This window comes from Leuresthes tenuis, unplaced genomic scaffold (genome assembly GCF_036924035.1).
Source record: "Leuresthes tenuis unplaced genomic scaffold, fLeuTen1.0.hap1 SCAF_3, whole genome shotgun sequence".
In the NCBI taxonomy this organism is placed as follows: domain Eukaryota; kingdom Metazoa; phylum Chordata; class Actinopteri; order Atheriniformes; family Atherinopsidae; genus Leuresthes; species Leuresthes tenuis.
Window position 1 is genome coordinate 3,043,969 of NW_027325357.1, and position 20,458 is coordinate 3,064,426.

The 20,458-nt window shown below is 39.5% G+C and overlaps 2 protein-coding genes across 2 annotated transcripts in view; one reads left to right on the forward strand and one right to left on the reverse strand.

Annotated features, from left to right (window-relative positions):
* The window catches only part of LOC140302914 (uncharacterized), a 163,421-nt gene that overhangs the window by 76,193 nt on the left and 66,770 nt on the right, over nucleotides 1–20,458 (forward strand). The window lies entirely within an intron of this gene.
* lmcd1 (LIM and cysteine-rich domains 1) lies at nucleotides 1,735–19,763 on the reverse strand. Its single transcript, XM_072381431.1, has 7 exons — nucleotides 19,527–19,763; nucleotides 10,294–10,382; nucleotides 8,927–9,182; nucleotides 7,333–7,482; nucleotides 6,970–7,206; nucleotides 5,292–5,510; nucleotides 1,735–3,288 (listed from the first exon to the last, which is right to left on the reverse strand). Exons 1-7 carry the CDS (start codon nucleotides 19,551–19,553, stop codon nucleotides 3,178–3,180), a joined length of 1,089 nt encoding a protein of 362 aa, XP_072237532.1. The 5' UTR covers nucleotides 19,554–19,763; the 3' UTR covers nucleotides 1,735–3,177.

The following is a 20,458-nucleotide window of genomic DNA, read 5'->3' on the forward strand; positions in this document are numbered from 1 at the left end:
GGTAAAAGGATTTTAACAACAGTGGACATTCATTCTTGTTACAGCTTGGAGGTTATCTCTTCAGCCGACTAGTTTTACTTGAAAAACTGTTTATAGCCGTCGTTAAACGTGTCTTTGTTGTGTTTTGTTCCTGCCAGGTTTCATGTTTACATCCCTCATCTCTGAGTTTGTTGCGGAAAATGTGAAACAGTTGTTCAAACATGAATATAAATCCAGAATCTGAGGCAGAAACAGAGTTTTTTTTATCAGTTCTCAGCAGCTTTAAAGTGAATATCTGGTCTGAGCTCCTTTATTCTCCAACACAGCCTGAACCCTCTGAGACAAGCTTTCTGTCATTTCTTTAAGGAGTCTTCAGGAATAGTTCTCCAGGCTTCTTGAAGGACATCCCAAAGCTCTTCTTTGGATGTGGGCTGCCTTTTGTTCCGTTCTCTGTCAGATGATCCCACACTGCTTCGATAATGTTGAGGTCCGGGCTCTGGGGAGGATTCATCCCTCCATAAGACCTGTTGCCACTGATTTTCAGTCCACTTCTTGTGTCATTTGGCACAGCTCAGCCTTTTCTCCCTGTTTCCCTTCCTTAAGAACGGCTTCTTGACAGCCACCCTTCCATGGAGCCCATTTCTGATGAGGCTTGGGCCAACAGTAGATGGATCAGCTGAAGGTCCAGATGCATCTCTCAGGTCCTGTCAGGTCACAGCTGGATTTTTTCCTCTTTCTTAAGGACATCACTTTCAGATCCTGTTCATCTGCTGGAGATAGTTTTTTAGGCCTGACACTTCTTCTTTTGTCCTCCACTTGTCCAGTTTCCTCAAATGTTTTAAGGACACACTGCACACCATGCTGAGATATGCCAAGTTTTCAGCTAATAGCTCTTTGGGAATCACCTTGTTGCTGCAGAAATCCTATTTTCTGTCTGTCAAACTGTGTTTTCTTTGCTGTTTTTCATAGATGAAACTAAAGAAATGGGAACAAATGACCAGTCTTTGTGACAGGCTGCTAAAAAATGCTCTAATATACAGTTAAAATGAGCTCTGTAAGTCACTGGTTCAGGTGCCTTTTTTATGCTCGATTCAATGTCAAATGTCCAAAGAAAAACTTTGAAAGACCTTCAGAAAGACTGGAGAACTATTGCACAGAAACATATGAGAGGCTCAATACTTCTGCACATTTTTAAAACCCACAAACGACACATGAACTCATATTAACTTGGTACCAGACTGTATATCTGATCCTCACAGATTCAAACACAGGTCCAACCCCAGAACTGTTGGATAATCATAAGATAGAAAGAGCCGTTTCATTCATTCATGTTTTATTCATGACGATGAATAAACCTCAAAGCTACTGTTTGGTGTGTTTTTAGTAGGAAAAAGGAAAAGAAAAATCAACCATTTGCAGTTGAAATGAACAGTTTTCACTCCACAAAGCACACTGGTTTATTTATTTTTGGGTTTTCATCCAACTGGGAATTCTTCTTTATTATATATTGTTCTTTTTAAACACCATATCTCTGCATATCTTAAATAAAATGTATTTAACATCATCTTAAAAGCATTTTCGCTCTAAATGCCACGTCAAATCAAACAATAAAGCTGTTCTTCTGTTTTTTTTTTTACAGCGATAAGTTCAAAACACAAACAAACAAACAGCTGATGTTCTACAAACCGTTTATTACGATAAATTTCTGTGTCGTTAACAAACATTTCTGGCTTTTTTTAAAAATACATTTTTAAATATTTGCAAAATACTAATTTTATCCGAATATAATGATCATAAAGGAGCAGTTTCACTGTTTGTTGAACACCTTAAGTTGACAGAAGGGAGAATAATGAATGAAACAGTTTTACCTTCAATATAAAAAGGTGCAGCGGTGAGAGTTAAATACAAATGACTGAAACCTGCTGCAGGAAAATAATCATTTTAATTCGTGATACGTCTTCATTATCTTCCGTTTGTCCAGTTCTCAAAGGTTTAATCACCACATAAATCTATTTCTACCTGAAACAAATGCAAACAACCTGTAAAGAGCCAAACTCAACACATCAGGACACATTTTCTGTTCATAAACTGAAGATTTGACATTTAAAAAGATCCCAGATGAAGGTGTTTTTATTAATCAGCTGAATTATTACTTTCCTTCATCAGCAACTGACCGTCTTCTAAAGTAATTTAAGGCAATTTAGAGACTTTATCGTCTATAACAGCAGAATAAACCACCAGAAACATTAAAAAATACATTTAAAAAAAAAGTAAATTTATTTCAAATACAGAAAATGTTTTTTATTCTTATGCATAAGTACAGATGTAAATAACATTTTAAGGGTTCAAATTAATGAATTAAGAGATTTGTGTGTCATTGCCAAACAGAAATTAAAGTTAAATCCATTTTTTAAACCCTGTTCCAGTCTTCTTTTTTAAGATCTTTGTCCGTCTATGAGGATTCATATTTTTATATTTAAAGCATAATTATCATTTAAATCAAACAAACAATTTGATTTTCCCAAAAACTGAGAAACTCTCGCAGGACAAAATAAATCCAGAGTATTAAATATCTGATGATGGAGCTTTAAAAGTAATTCTTAACTTTACAAGACAAGAGTTTGTTCACTTTTCATGACACAAACGTGACTTTTTCTACTAATTAACTGCTAAAATCCTCCTCGTGAATTCATTGATTTATTTTTACTCACATTAACGTCCCTCATTGTGTTTCTTTTTCCAAATTATTTGATTATGTTTGCTAAAATGTCCCATCTGGGCTTCCGTACGAGGCTGCAGGCTGACACCAGAACATCTGACTCCCATCACTGTCACGGCCTCAAGAGCTGATAGAGCAACAAACTTTAAATGTTGAAGCACTTTAAACACATTTCTGTCAACTACACGTTTCCCTAAGAAGCCAAACACCAGTGAACTCAACTGGATGAGTCCAAGTGGTTCAGATTCACGTCGTATTTTAAACACTAAATCAGCAAAACATTTTGTCTTTCCACATTGGAATATTTCAAATACTTCCATGTCAGTTAAACAAATCTCTCCTTATTCTGTTTTATTTTGTTTCTCTTATTCACTGATGTGATAAACTGTGTCATCTTGTCTTATCTGACCCTTTTATTCAGAGCTGCGTCACTCTTTCTCCTTTGTAGTTCTGTTCTGAGCCCATGTGCCGACACTGGGTCAGTGCTGACAGGGCGCTTCCGGGCTTTGTCCACATTTCCAGCAGCAGTGGTGCTGAGGGTGCCACGTCCGTCCGTCTTGTGCCGTGAGGAAAGATTTGCAGAAGATGAGCTGTGGAAGGAGAAGAAAGGTTTGGGGTGAAGAGGAAGCAAACATGAGCTGGACTCTGATGGATGAGACACACAGCGGTCTGGGTTTTTGGGTCAGAATTGTATAGCTCTGAGTTCTAGCTTCCTGATTTTTTTGCAGAGCCTGGCCCCTTGTGCTTTCTGCTAAGGTTACTTCCTGCTCTTGATTTAAATCTGGCTTCATTTTGCTAATCACCACCACCTGCCTCTTGTTAGCCGTTTGCTCCTCAGTAGAAATATTCCTCGGCTTCCTTTGTCCCTCGCCAGATCCTCATTGTTTTCCTTATCAAAGCCCATCTCTGTCAGTCTGTCGTTTCCTTTCTTCAGAGTTTTGTTTTCTTCTTCATCCTGTTCTGGTTCCTGGCTTTTTCTACCTCGACAGTGTCTCGGTTTCTGCATTTGGATCCTTTTCCCTTCTTGCTCCAGCTATGAATCATAATCAAGTGGCTCAGATCCAACCTCACTGTAGTTGCTGTCCTGAATTTAAAAACAGCTCCACGGTCAATGACTCATTCCTGGAGGGTCACATGTTACCGCACCATCAAAGCCTCTGGCGTGTAGGGGGCACGCCCATGGCGTCCCATGGCGTCCCATGGCGCCGATTCCTGAGACACTGACTGCAAAGGCTGCACAAGGCTGGAACTCATGTTTATGACATAGCAACAATGCCTTCATACAACCCAGTTTCTGGATACCTTTACAATTACCTTCCAACGCATGGTTAATAGCTGCTTAATGCCAGTTACTGCAGCAATCGTAAAGGGCAACGAGAAAAAGTGACAATAAGAAGACCAGAAGGGAAGCGGGGGACAGACACTCGATTCCCAAGCATGAGATTTGTGTTCGTGTCCAACTTTCTTCCACTGTTTTTCAGTTCCTGTCTTTATTTTGACTTCTGCTATACTTCAGTAAGCGATAAAACAAACTGGTTGATGGTAAAGATCATGGTTGGGTGATGAAAAGCTTTGCCTACATTTTCCACGTTTCTATGACAACTGTTAAAGGGGAACTCCTGTATTTTTAAACCTGGACTTTATTTCTGGCATGAAATACGTTCATCTACTCACCAAGAACAGTTTGGTGAAAGTCGGCGTCCTTTGGAAGATATTTAGATTCCTCCAGATCCATATAACGGAGTGAACGGGGCTTAGAGGATGCAGCCTCTAAATAAGGCATTATCTGTCTTTATTTCACCAATACTTTAAGAAGAATGAATGAATGAACGTGTGCTATAGCTCTGTTAGCTCATAGCTGCTGTTATGTGGCTACTTGCAGCTAAAGGAGAGCTAACGGAGGGATTTCTACACAGGCACTCTACTGGGACCACTTCATCCACACGCCCCCCTGCAGCACAGTTTATTCACTCCGTGCTCTGTGACAGTCGGCTAACTTCACACAGAGTTTGCTGCTGATAGTTTTGTGCAACATGGCAGGATATTTATCAGATTTTGACAACGTGGACGACGACTTTGAGTAAGATGGACGTTCTTACCGGAGTGAATGAGCTGTGCTGCAGCCATGCGTGTCAATTAAGTGGTCCCAGTAGAGTGCCTGTGTAGAATTCCCTCCGTTAGCTCTATATATATATCTCCGTTATATGGATCTCGAGGAATCTAAATATCTTCCGAAGGACGCCAACTTTCACCAAACTGTTCTCTGTGAGTAGATGAATGTATTTAATGCCAGAAATACGGTCCAGGTTTAAAAATACCAGAGTTCCCCTTTACATTTCTATGCGAGGTGGAAATGATGTGACGAGAATCCACTCTTCCTAAGTGAGAAAACCAAATAAAGTCTTTAACTGGTGTCAATCATAGCCACATTGAACACCTCCAAGTGTAGAATATGATGAATTACTGCAGTATTTATGAGACGGTTTCGTGTCATTGTGTTGTTTTACATCGTGTGGTTCCTGTCCTTCTTGTTCCAGATCACATGTGTGATGTCTGAAGTGTCCACAGAAAGTTTGCAGGACAGCGGACTCACCTCATCGCAGCCTGAACATCGCGGCCACACCGACTGACAGTAGTGGCGTCCGCAGAACAGCTTCTGATTGGACCAGAAGTAAACCAGGTCCACCAAGCCCTTCCCGCACTCTGAGCACACGAAACACATGGGATGCCACAGGGCGCCATGGTAACCGGCACGCTCGGCATAAACAGCAGGGCTCTCCTTGGCCACCTCACCGTGGCAGCCGGTGCAGTGCTGGAGGACAGAATAACAAAGCAAAAGGTCGTAAGTAAACTTGCTCGTTGTGCGTTTTCAGATACATAAAACAGCCAGAAACAGATCTTTGAAGCATTTCGACAAACACACGGCAAGTTTAGAGCAAATTTATGCGATGTCGGTCACATTAAAGACGAAGTGCAGCAGCTGCAGATCTTGTTGTGACATCTTAGGGTTTTTGGAGAGTTCTTCACAGATCAAAAGCGCCGCTGTTTGGCCAGATTTTGTGGGGCCGCCGTTTCTGAGCAAATTGCAATCTTTTGGAAATGTACACCACTTGTCAATGAGTTTACATGCAGTGGAGTGATTTATTTTAAATACTGGAGATCTTTTTAAATCCCTTGCCAGACTCAAGAACATCTATAACCTTTTTTTTTTCCTGAACGCCTTTGAGAGCTCTTTAGATTCTGACTGAACTAGCCCCACTTTATCTCTAATATACTAATATATATATTATTTTAGTAGTTCCCAGATCCAGACTGGTATTCCTGACCCACCAGCTTTCTCAGTAGCATCTTACAGCTCAAATCTAATCTAAAAACATCTTTTTTTTCCACTAGCATTTAGAAAAATATGCCACAATCTATTTTTCCTTTAATGTTATCGCTTATCTTTTCAAAGTCTCTTTTTATCTAACTTTTTATTGTTCTGCTTTATAATGTTGTGCAGCATTTTGGTTGTGTTCATATGACTAAATGACGCCACAAACTCCAAAACAAACAGCAGAGCACAGACGTCAGAGGTGGTGCATGTCAGTCACTGGATCGAGTGTTTGCTTGTCTAAATATGTTTAAAAAGGGTCATTTTTAACTCATTCACATAACTGCCAATACGGAGCATTTAATATCTAAATTAGATAGCAAATCTTTGATTTAACTGTTGAGAAAATGCTTTTAAAAAGGCAAGTTCATGTTAAAAACAATGTCAAATCTATCATAGAAGCACAGCATAGAACTAATGCACCGAAGAGCCATTTTAGGTATGTTTCAATCTTTAAACTGCCAGTTAGCTATTAAACAGAGGAGATGTGTTCAATATGTCGTCTTTGCTTGTTCTACAACTTTGACAAGATTTTTATGGCAGGACAAAAAAGTTTTTCCACATAATTGTCTACATAGAATTAGTTAAGCTCTCTTTTGACTCATGAAATAGTTTAAATAATGTAAATATTAGTTTGCATCATGAAAGAAACAAAAACAATCTTCCTTTTTGGTGTCTAATCGGTTGATTAAGATAGAATAAAGGATGAGTTATCAACAGAGCAGATAAGTGGTTAAAAAATAGAATTTATTTTACTTTAATGTAGATTTGGGGCAGATGTGTTGGAGAAAACTTTTAGAGGTGAGAACGTGTGGATTTTCAGTGAAACACCAGGAGGAGGAGCAGGAATTTTAGCAAGATAACCACAGCTTCATCTTCAGGGATTTGATTTACTTACATATTCGGTCTTGTCGTCTGTTCCATTGGTGGCGGGAGCAGAGTCGACGCTGCTGGTGGTTGATGTGTGGCTCTGCTGCTGCACAGCATCCTTTTTATCACCGCGGTCCTTGGCCTCCTTCGCTGTCCTCTGAGTGGCTGCTTCCCTCAGAGCTTCAGCCTCACCAGGTAAGGCCACCTCACCCACTCCCAGCACCTCCTGTTTGTACTGCTTCACAAACAGCAGCATGGAGGAAATCTGCAGAAAGATGGAGCCAGCATCAGTCTTTCCATCATTAAACAGCTAAGACTCGGCTGCACATGGATGGAGGTACTGGGTTAAGTAAATCTGGGAAGCTGTTTGTCTTATTGATCAGTTCCTTACCTCTTCCTCGCTGCCCAGGCTCGGACACTTCATGGGGTCCTGATCGTAGGCGGGGAGCTGGCTCAGGAGCTGCCTGCGGCGCTCCAGCGCTCCATTGGTCCCTGAGACGGGACATTGACTTTCTGGGAGGAGCTCCATGTACTGCATGGCCTGAAGGGATTGGGGACATTTTAGTTCTGGTTAGAATTACTTATAACATTTCCAATGGATGACACAGCTTCGAACAGATTTGTATTCGCTGTCATTCATAATGATAAGCTGCACATTCCAGTCCTTAAAATGAATTATTTACATTTTCTTGCTGCACTAATCAATAAAGGTTAGACATTAAAAACTACTTGGTTAGGTTTTGGCATTTAAAGATCCAGTTTGTCGGATTTAGCGACATCTTGTGGAACAAAGTGTAAATTGCAACGTTTAATTTCACCCTCCTCTTCTGAGCACACAGAAGAATCTAAGGTGGATCTGAAAGGGTGAAAAATGTGAGAGAACTTCTCTGGGGACAGTTTTTGGATTGTCCCTTCTGGGACACTGTAGTAACGTGGCTATTCAACAGGGCAGAGTGCAGAGATGGGCAACAGTGGCATATCTGGATGTAAATTACTAAAAAAAAATGCAATGATTTTCATTTTCAGAAATTCTAAACTGGCAAAAAACAGAAATGAATACGCGGCTGCATTTCTGCCATGGATCTAACCTTAAAGTCACACACAGAAACTTAAAAAGCTTTGTGGTTAGTGTTTGGAAAATATAATGGCTGCCTTGAAATAAACCTTCTCACAACATCTCCCACATGAGAGATTTTTTTTGTTGCTCCAATTAACCTCCCACTGAAATACTTTGAAAACTGTCAGAACAACTGTGCACAATCCTGACATTTATTAACATAAATACATAATGAATAAGATTTTTGTTTTGCAGCATTGATGTTTAAGGTGGAGTTGAGTCAGAGTAAGCTTAAATTTTTGGGGCCTGTTGGCAATTATAGTAAAATTGAAAAACTAACATCTTCAAAGAACACCACCGTCTCTGTTTATTCATAATTTCCCCTTCATTTTGACTCTTTGCTGGAGTTTTTCCACCACTGAAACCTGAGGAACAAGTTTAGTTATCAGGCTGTCCAGGTGTTTTCAGTGACACAGCTGTGCATCGTTGAATTACTGTAAAATCATGACTAATCGTCTGGAGCCGCTCGAGCTCCAACTCATGCAAACAAAGTGTCAGCTGAAACAAACAAGATGCTCCAGACACATTTGGAGAGCAGTCTCTGTTGGATTTGGATCCGTCTCTACAAGCTCAGCCACAGTAATGTCTGTCATCGTATAATTATAGGTTGTAGGGTCTGAAACATACTGGAGTCTGTTTTTAATGGAAACCAGACAGTTTGGACTGATCCACGCAGAGAAAGCTGCATAAACTGCACTGAATTCTCACAAAATTCAGCTTAACATGGACAACAACCTGTTTTTCTTTAAACTTCAAAAGCTCAGTCCTGTCTAAACAACACAAACACTTAACTGAACCCAATTTAAGCACCTCTGGCTGATAATGACAAGGAAAGCAGAAGCTTCCTGCACCTCACTGTGATCCTCACCAGTTTCTGGTTGAGTCCGGCCGGGGCCCAGTCGTACGTTGTGGTGTTGAAAGTCGGATCTTTGCGTGACACCACTGGATTTGTCACAATCATCCGGTTTCTCTTGTACATGCGAAGGCCGCCGCCTCCTTTGACCTTTGCTGTCAAATGGGCGCTGGGTGAGTCTGCGAGCAGGCGTCCTATTTGTTGATCATCCTCAAGGTCATTTCCAGGAGCGTGGTCGACCGTGCTGCAGCCGCACGCCACACATGCTTTCCTGGACAGACGGGAGAGTTAAAGCCTGTATTTTAACACTGGGCTGTTTTCTTCCTTATTGGATTACTTCTTATTCAGCTGTATAAAAACACTGATAGTTTCTCCCATTAATCAATAATCTATTAGACCTCTTATTGTCTTTGTAGAACAATTGAGATGGAGATCAGTCCTATGAAACCCAACTTTGTTTTTACTTATGACTTGCGCCCCATTTTATCGTGCATTTTCTGAAATTTTGAGGGTTTTTTTGTTTCCATTTTTGAATTATATTAAAAGTTGCTGTCGTGCACCTTAGGAGAGGTGAACTAAAAGCAAGATTAATGGCTTAATGAGGTATATTGAGCCTATATACCAGCATAATAAAGGTAGCGCTCTTTTACCCTGGCTAGATCATCACGGTAACTGATACCGAATACATAACCTGCTCCAGAACAATTCAGAGTTTGAGTTTGGGATTAAAACCCCAATTAAAATAAAAATGGGACCCCGTTTAAGAATGTGAATAAAATGATTTGTAGATCTCTTTTCCAGATTTTTTAATTCATATAAAATATGAACTCATCTTGAATTTGACGGCAGAAACAACTTAACATTGTTAAGAATTACTTAGTTACGCAGTGATTGCATGTTTGAACCATGGCAATGAAAACCTACGATAGAAAAACCATATGATATACCTGTAAATGCTATGCCAGCATATTTTTTTCAGCAAATTTCACTTTACCGCTTTTAAATTCATTAAACTTAAAAAGAAAGTATTAATAATCAACTGAATGGAGTTGCAGCTTAAGCAGCATGGACAGGATACATTAGAATCCTGTTTTTATGGTACGTTTCTGTGGGTCCTTTTCACAACTGCCTTGTTTATCTCTGCTGTGTAAGTAGAGAAGTTCCCGCAAGTTTGTGGAAACTGGTCTGTTAGTTAATAACCATACAATGTTTAATCAAAACCAGAGGAGCAACGTGTTTCTTTAAGAGCAGAGAACTGTAGGGTAGAGAAGCAGGAGTGGTAGAACTGCTGAACTTTTCATTCTTTTCATTGTTTTTCTTTTTGTTTCGTTTTTTTTAGGGCAGAGAGAAAAAAAATGAATTGAAAAAAAGAGCAGCTGTACCTCCAAGAATGTGGCTGAAACCCAGAGCAGCTCTCCTTACATACGAGACACATTGCTGCACCTCCTCCAGCACCCGGCTTCATCGACATCTGAGAGGAGACGCAAGACACAACAGTGCAAACAAAAGCGTAGAAGAGTATTAGGAAAAGAAAAGACTAGTCAAAATCATGGTAACATTATGATATTGTTATGAATTGTCACGATTTTGAACTGTTTACATTGTAGATCAGAAAGCCTGATTTAAGTTAATGGGTTAACGTTTGCATTCACAAAATATTGTACATTGCTTGGTTATAATGCATAAAATGGCTCAAAACAATGAACATGGCTAGTAAGCAAATCCCACTCGTTGTTCTAGCTTCTTGCACTGCAACATAAACAACTTTGGTGGAACGTCATCCCTACTTCTGACTTCACAGATGAAAGGAATGCAGCATTAGGCGTAGCTCTCACATAAGGCAAAATAGAGGCTATCGTGATTTGTTGTGTTCCGTCTGTTTAAGTATTCTGTTCCTAAAAAGAAGAATACTTTACTGAGAGCTATAAGACAGGAGTTGATCACGATTATATTTATTTGATAAACTGTACTGTAACTGTAGAACTTTTTCACTTCTTTTAACTTCAGAGTCCTTTCACGCAGGACACAAAAACAAGTCACTGATATCTGACGTTTGTCTGCAGTGTGAAAGAGTTCAGTTGGGATTCAAATAAGCTAGTTAACCTGCTGAAATCGTGCTGGAGTCACTTATTTTTTCATTGATTACTGTAAGGCAGGGCACGGTTGAATGTTGCATTATACTTATACAAACTGTATAAGTAACTGATTGTTAACAGGACAAAATGGATGTTAGAATCAGGACTGAGGTTAAAGATTTGCAAACTGACTTGGACTCATTATCCAGATAAATGTTAGCATTCTGGCTAACTCACTGATGCGATTCTTAACCATTAAGCTAGGAGAGCTGTCAGCAACTGGTCTCTGGCAAAGAGCTCTCTAACTGATTTAGTATTAAAAGTGAACAAGCACTTTGGAGAGCCATTAGCAACTCAGCTAAGCTAAAGAGCTCACAGATACATTTAGTTACTGATGGCCAGCAAGCTCTTTAGCTTAGAAAGATAAGAGCGTTCTAAGTGATTTAGTAACTGTTTGCAAGTTATTTACATCAGCAAACCAGCTTAGCAGATTAACTTACTAACTGACATACTTAATATTGCTTCTAAGCTATTTAGATCGGAGAGCTGTTAGCATTGAGTTAAGCTAAAGAGCTCACAAATATATTTAGTTACTGATAGCCAGCAAGCTCTTTAGCTTAGAAAGATAAGTTGGAGCGTTCTAAGTGATTTGGTAACTGTTTGCAAGTTATTTACCTCAGCAAACCAGCTTAGCAGATTAACTTATCGACTTACTTAATATTGTTTCTAAGCTCTTTAGTTTAGAGAGCTTTTAGCATTGAGTTAAGCTAAACAGCTTGTCAACTAGCTCACTAACCATTGAAAGAACTGTTAGCAATCAAGCTAAAGACCTTGTTAGCTTGACTTGCCTCTCTGCTTCTCTGGCCTCAGTAATGACCAACGACCCCTGAACTCTGTAATTTTAGAAAATAAATTACAAAAGACACATCTATTTAATTACTTTTAGGGTTAATTGGCCTAAAGACTGAACACACAGCTTAAAATATTGGTATTCACAAAGCAAGGCAAATATTTATTAGCTTAACTGACCCTAAACGCTGAACTGTCTTGGAAAAAATTGTTTTATGAATAATCAGATCTAGCTTTCTGTCTAGTTTTAAAAACATACTTATTTAAACTGGCTTTTCACTGAAGCTGTGGCTCACCTTTTTGTTGTTGTCTCGTGTTATATGTAATCTACTTTTAAATCTATTTCTGGAATTGTGAAGCACTTTGGTCAATCTCTGGTTGTTGTAAGGTGCTATATAAATAAATGTTGATTGATTGATAGTTTTCAGCGAACTTCCACCAATGACTACTGTGATATGTGGCTGCAATCTATGCAGAAAAGCTTATATCTGGACCTAAAACTTCACAATAACATAAAAGAAAACTGGTTGGACATGGCAGCAATTTGTTTAATAAAAACAGAAACTTTTATGATACTGTACAAAACCCCACAAAGCCTTTAAGTATTTGTATAAAAGAGTAAATGTGGAGAAGAAACTAACTTCTCGACAGGATGAGGTGGCAGTGATGATAAGCTTGTGTGCAGAGGTTTTGGATAAGAAAGAAGAGTTGTTTTGACCATTTTCCGTGGGTGTGGAAGGATAAGAAGAGAAGACACACACACAGGATGGATGATCTCATCGGTCCACCCAGTGACATCATCACTGTCTTGACAAACACTGCTGATCCTCCTCTATACTTCAAGCTGTTTTTTGTGATTAGCATTACATGTATTCGTCTCAATAAAAAGTAATCGGTAAAAGGAATTTGATATTTAATCAACCGATAGGAAAAGTCTTAAGTTGAAGTCCTCTTACAAGCCCTTCTTGGGGCTTTAAATCACATTCGTGTGCTGTCAGCTACTGGCCACATGCTGATAACTGTATTTGTACACTTAGTGTAATTCTTTGGTAAAAGATCAAGACCAAGAATCTTCAACTTTAACTTTTTGATCTGTTCTTGTGTTTCTTTGTTTGGACCAGTTTTAGTTTTGGACTTTGGAAGTCAAACAGTTCCCTTCACAGGACTGTTTAAGGGTTCAAACTGAAGCATTATGTGAACAAGTATCCTCACAGCTCCAGAAAGGTTAACATGACAGACTGCTTTTAAAGCCTCTGGCAGGATACTTGACAGCTAAAACAACCTGCTGCTGTTTGTCTGACAGGCTATCCACCTGCCAATCTGTCACTAGGTATTAACAAGCCTGTAACTGCTGGTGGGGGTATTCATATGTGCAATATACTGAATATTCACAGAGACGGAGAGACACATGCTCTTACATAATTGTACATTACACATGCTAAACCTGGCTGAGGACATTTTGTGATGAATTGCTTTCACCAAAGTGGGAAAACAATGTGTGGGGTAAAGTCATGCTGAGACAGGAAAAGAAAAACAGAGCTGACACAAAGCTGAAACTACACTATTGTCAAAAATATAATTGGATACAGCAGCAGCAACCGAAACGTTTGGCCTGTTATGAAACATGCTTATTCACTTGTCCTAGCTGAAAGGTAGATAAACACAGCTGTAATTATTACAAACATCTACAGACAGTTGGCATCAACAAAGTTTAATGCCTAGTCGAAACATAAAAGCATGTTTTCACAAATGCACAAAGTCTCCACAACATTTAGTCTCTCATTGTGGAGTTTACACACCAAAAGTGTGGGAATACAGCAGCAAATCCTCCAAAGAACCTACAATAAGAGAGTGTGAGAGCTGATAACAGTTGCCGTTTCATACCCTTTTCTACTAACTTGCATGTAGCTTCCAACTAGCTTATCAATATTTCACATTTATCCAGATACATGTGGAATTGATATAAACTCAAAAACAGAAATCACCTTGCGAAGGGAAGCAGCCTCAGTTGCCATTCTTGACAGGCTGGCTACAAATACAATCATTTCCACAGCGTGTTTTTGCATCCTGTGCAACGTAACCAGGTAGCCCTACAGTTGTTATGACAACACAATATTAGACCATATTAGACAAAACAATATTATAATAAAGTCAAGTTCAAGAACACCCCCGGAAAAGCTTTTTTCACTTATTTATTTTCATTTATTTTTGTTCTCCTAAAATTGGGGTTAAGCTTTATTAACTAAATATACTTGGTTAGGTTTAGGAAACGCTTGTCATCAGGTTTAGAGTAAATTAATCAAAATTTGACAACCAAACAGCTTCATCATTACTTTCAGCCTTTATTGCATTTATTTCACAATATTTGATGTATTTAGCTACATTTGAACATATTCTGTCATCACTTTCAATGTTGGCAGCGCTTTGTTCGGTCCGACTGCTGCATTTTGTTCTCATTTTTGTTTCTGACAACCTTTGGAAGCATAATTTATGTTTTCATTTACTCACAGTTTCACTTGCTGTTTGATTTTAAAAACTAAACTTGTTATACTTGGTTAGGTTTAGGAAAAGACTGCCATCTGCTTTGCTATCTATTCCAGTATGTCGGATACAAATGGGAAAACACGCCAAGTTTACACAAGACTAAACTGCTGACAAAACAACAGATTAATGTCACCGTTGGACCAAGAACAGGTAGTTTTTGAGTATTTTCACCCTATATGGAGGGAGTGTTTGTATGCACAGACAAAGCTTGAAATTAAATCAATCAGCACAATACAGCTTATGTGTTTAATCTATATAAAAAAGGTAAATTCAACAAGTGTTGGCCTGGACTAGCAACTTCCTGGAGTCTCTTTTTTTGTTGTTTGTCTCTTAAAATGTTTGTACAGGTCAACCTTTCCTTTCCTTTCCTTTCCTTTACTTTACTGGAAGCAAAGGACCTAAACCTGGAAAAACAAACTCAGCTGTGTTGAGATGTTGCTGCCATTGCTCATATGACTATTAGTAAGATCTGAGACAGCATGACAGTTCAGGTGTCATAAAAAGACAGACAAGTGTCATTACAATGACAGCAGAGCGAAGAGTGGGTTTAGAGGTGTAAGTCCATGTGACAGCAAATCGCCTGCCGATCAGCTCGTGTTAACAAGATCACAGTGATGATGGCTGGGATAGAAACAGCTGAGGAAGAACACTTTAGACAGGGAGAGTGTCTTCATTATTATAGTGTTGAGTTGAGTTGTGTGTAAGGCTGTAATCAACAATGTATGCAGTCTTGGGGCAAGTCATACAAGCTTTTAAATTATTTTAGCTATCGGAATCACAAGGTTTTATTGGATCAAACATTTTCACTTTCAGCCTTTATATCTTTTGTATTTAGTTACCTTTGAAAATCACTTGTAATCACTTTAAATGTTGGCAGCTCTTCGTTGGGTGCTACTGCCAACTACCAAACATTACCGTATTATATGCTGTTCTGAATGAGAACATTTAGCTAACAATGGACAGGAGAAAACTCTATTTCTGAGCAAAATATGCTGCAGCTCTATATTTAGGAGTCAGATAAGGCGAGCATGTTGTAGGTGGATCAGACTCGGCTGAACTTGGGCCAAGTTATTTTGAATATGTCAGCTATGTGAGCAGCAAAGTGCAGGAAACGCTGTGAGATAAGAGGCTCGGGGTCACAGGACGGGCTCGACACGCTCCAGTTACTGTCCTCAGTCTGAGTCAAAGCCAAGAACTTTGACTCATGGCAGCCACCACATTCCTTATGGCTCAGCAGTTGTGTTACCATCACCATTCGGTGACTAAAGGAGATATTCTGGTTATTTCTTATGGTGCATTTGAACTTTTAAAGAGATTCTAAAAAAACAACTGAAGCAGCACACAGTTTGAGACTTTAAACCGAAAACTGTCAAACATAGCCGAGGGTCAGTTAGGTTTGTGAATTGAACAAAATAGAGAATTTTGTGACTTTGCATTGGGTTATAAGGAATATTAGATTAGAATATTGGATTAATGGTCAAAATGATGAGCCACTGATTTCTACCTGATTTTACATTCCTCTTTTCGATGTTTAGAAGTGTGTTAAACATCTTAAACACATATGATGCTACATTTATGGACCTAAATGACTTGATTTGAATATTCCTTTTGTTCTGGCCTCTGGTTTTGTTCTTTGCATCTTTCTTCTTGTGTTATTTTGGCTTCGGTGATTTTTTTCTGTTGCTTCCATGTACAAAAGTTTGCCCAATATTTATACTGAAATTCTTATATTCTAATTCAATACAGATCAGATTTGACGGTTCACAGCCATAGCTTCTGCAAGCGTCACTTGTATCAACAACAGACAACATCTTATTTATGGGAACATTTGGGAGAAACAAAGCTAAAATCGAACCAATCGCTGCAAATTTGTGGATGACATTTAGATCTAGAGGACAGCAAACAACTGCCCAGTTGTACAGGAAAAAGCTCTGCAGGAAGACAAAGCTTCACAGGTAGCTTTAGCCATTTTATTGCCTTGTGTATCAGTGCAGCTTTATTATGACAGGCCTCAGAAAATGCATATAAGCAAAAAGCCACAAGGAATCCAATGTGAATGTCTTCACTCAAATAATCAGATATATATCCAGTTGAGCACCACATACTGAAGTGACACAAATAGGACATAAAAAGAGAAAAGACGAGTGGATTTCTGTGTCCACACAGCTGAGAAATAAATCAGATTGATGGAAAAAAAAAAGTTAGCCTCAGTTACCTGCTGTGTTTTGCTTGGATTGTGCTGTTACCTGCCTGTGAAACGCTTTCAGCTCACTTTTTTTTAAAGTTTCCTCTCTTTAACACCAGCCTGACTCCTGCGAGTGTGTGCACTGGAGGCGATTATCTAAAGTTAGCACAAAGCTGACACATTTGTCCTTAAAATGTCACTTTTTTTTGGCTTTAATGTTAGCATGTAAATTAAAGCAGTGCTAAACTCTGATTTCTTTTTAAAAATGTCTTTTTTTTTGCAGGTTGATGTGGAAAACTACCCAGGTTCGTGCACATGTTCCACCCAGTTTCAGTAAAGTTAAGATTAGGTTTGGAAGATGTGAAAATAGAAGCATTTCTAACATTTTTGCAGCTCACTGAGCTGCGGTAACATGATGCTAATGTTAATTTTATTGTAGCACCATCTTTACTGACATGATTAATAAAAGTTTGATTGACAATTAAACTAATCTATGTTCAGCTTGGTCTTTTGAGAATTTGTTTGGTGTTTTGGTCGCAGGGAAACGTCCTCACAATCCCGGCATCCTTTACATAAGTGTTGATGTGTGTGTGTGTCGAGTTATTTCCATCCTGGTGATGCCACTTTTTCCAGCTCTGGGGCTTGAACAAAGGATCAAGCCCTCAACAGGTGGCACTGATCCGTCAGGTAATCAGTCTCAGAGGGATGTGACCTCTGGACGGACGTACGGCTGAATCGCAGCAGGATCTCTGGGAGGCAAAGTGCCGCCAGAACAAACCCAGAGGATCAGGTTTGAGTGATCGAGGATTAAGTTCAATGACAGAGAGACATTTTCTTTTGATTAAGTTGCACCGTATGTGACAAAGTCATTGATTTCCAAATATCTCCAAATGAATAATGGAATATATTTAACAAACGGGTGAAAGAAAGTAATGGATCAGGAGTCCCATCCCTCTTCTTGGTCTTATCCCTCCGTTATGCAGAGGTAAGGGATCAAAGAAAAGTGGTCATCCAGTCCCCCAAAGGGACTAAGTGACCACTGCTGCTTTATCTCTGAAAGAAAGGGTACTAATCCGTCTAAAAAAGAGCTCAGGTCAAGTGGAAGGACAAAGGGAAAAATAGGATTGGGCCTAAAGTGCAATGCATTGCTCGCTCAGACAGTCTTAAAAGCAAATAACTCTCCAACAACCGTTCAAAAACCTTTTCAAGTGTGACATCATCACTTTTCCCCTCTTAGTTTCATTGGTCAAGAAAGGATTTATTAACTTTTTGAGTTTTATGAACTTACTGCAGTGTCAGAAATATGTTTTTTCACTCGCATACAAAAACATGCTGATGAAGACCTGCAATACAGATTTGATGCCCATCTTTTAACACTAACAGACGTGTGCACATCACTCCTGCTCTTAGCTACCTTCATTGGCTTCCTGTCCTTTATAGAATTGATTTAGAATTTAAATTTTCGTTTTTAAAGCTCTTAACGGCCTCACCCCATTGTATTTATCTGAGCTTCTAACTGTCCGTAATCCTGGTAGAGCTTGGAGGTCAACAAATCAACTTTTGCTGGAGGTGTTCAGGTCGAAATACAAGCTCTGGGGTGACCCCAGGCTCTGGAATAAGCCCCCCCCCCGAGATGAGTCTTATTTCTGAGCTGGGCCTCTTTAAATCTAAGCTAAAAACCTACTTATTTCAGATGGCTTTTAATACCCAGTAGTATGGTGACACTTTTATCTTATCTTATTCAATTTTGTTGTATTTTATTGTTTTAGATTGTTCTTTTCTTTATTTATTATCTGCTGTAAAGCACTTTGGAAATGGATCGTTGTAAAGGGCTGTATAAATAAAGTACATTTACATCTGAGACAGAACTCATGATCAAGAGAGCACAGATCCGAGTGAACACACGATCCCTTTGTGCACAGGGAACCAACTGAAGTCGGTCTCAAAAAAACCCAGAAAATTTAGATTTGGAAGAAGAATTTCACCATCACCTGATGGTGAGAACAGAGACGCGATGACACAAACTACAGAGAATAACCAAGAAGACGGTAAAGGCAAGGATCTGAACCAAAGAGCATAAATACTGTGGGGAACTGATGAATGAGTGACTGCAGCTGTGACAGATTGAAATCAGGTGAGCCTGATTTAAACTAACAACTCAAAAAATACCAAGAACACAAACAAGAAAACAGAAAAATCAAGACAAGGAAAACTCTTACAACACAGCCCTTTAACGGAGCCTCAATCAGGAATTAATGACCTTCACATAAGCACCGGGCTCCGTGTTGCCACCATTATCCTTTACTTGATAACTATACCTGGAAATAGACTTCTCAGTTTCTTAAAAACTACTTCAGACTGTTAAAATAAACTTATTATAGCTCATAATTACTGGAGCTGTGCTTTAGGGATATTTTTTTGTAAATCGAGTAGAAACGATCACTAAATCCAACATAGAAAAGAAAAGAAAAAGCCCCTCAAATGAATGAAAGTTGTCCTTTGAATGAAATATTTCTATTTATCTGAGTTACCTAATCCAGGTTTCATTACAGTCACATTTTAATTTAACTGAAATGAGTATAAAAGTGTTTTTCTAACTCGTTTAAAATGGACAATAATGACCCTCCGTACAGATGCAGCTGTAGTTCCACACGTGACAAACCTTAAATCAACATCTTAACATCAGAATATCAAACATTAATTGTCATGAACACAACTGAGCGAAGAAGAAATGTGAAATACTTAAATCTTTCTAACTCAAAAGGGACATTTTAAGAGGCTGCTTGTTCTTACATGTGAACAAAAAAGCTCACGTTAACTCAATAAAACCTCCTTATTCCAACACTAGGGTTTTTCCAGACCTCCACAAACAGGGGATGCTACATCCCACCAGACTGAGTGACCCCCTGACCCTTGACCTCAACATCTGTAAGCATATCTACGTGTTCGCAGATGTTTCTACCTTCTCCATGGCTGCGCTCACGTCCATGTTGTCCGGTGTCCGTCAGCGGGTCGACTCCTCAGCCCCTCGGCTCCCTCTGCCTCTGCTCCTCCAGAACAATGAGACTTTAAATTCCTCTCCTGTCGACCACACTTCCTCTTTCCCCGCCCACAGTCGCTCCTGCTGCCGCTCTGCTCCACTGCCCGCAGCAGCTCAGCAGCCTGCACTTTCATCTGATCACAACTGCACTTCTTCAGCCTTTTTATCTCCCTTTTCTCTTTTCTTTGTAAACCAGCAGGAGCAACAAACCCACCTTTCTCTCACTGAGCCCAGGTCTTTTTTCACTTTTTTCCTCCACTTGATTTGTCCGGCTGCCAGCTCCTTTATTCTCCACCCTCTGCAACATAAATCTAACAGGTTTCTTGCTCCAACACGTTGCTGAAAGGAAACTGGTTTGTTTCACTCTCTCCGTTGGGCAGAAAGTTCACCCAACTCTGTTGAATACTGAGAGTACGTGCAATGTTGCATCTGGACACAGACGTGCTAATCAGGGAGGGTTAAGGTCTTGGACACAAAGGTTGTAGTGTTTCCAGTGATGTTGGATCACTTTAGGTCTGGACTACCTGGGGCACTTAGGCCCGACTGGTCAGAGAAAGTCAACACAGGGATTCCCTGTTCACTCCTCCAGCCAATCAAAGTAAGCCAGAAAAACTACACAGCCAATAAGAGCAGAAATTCCTCCTCCTCCTTCTTCCATTTTGCAGCGTTTCAGTCTGGGTCGGAAGAATGTAGAGAAAAAGAGGAGCGAGGCACCTCAGCTTAATGATGATGAGCACAGCCAGACAGCCATGGTCTGATCTCTCTGGAAGTGACTCAGATTGTCCTTTAATGCACCCTAATGACATGTTTAGGAACGACAACTGCTTTGTAGGCTGATTCAGAACACGAGGAGG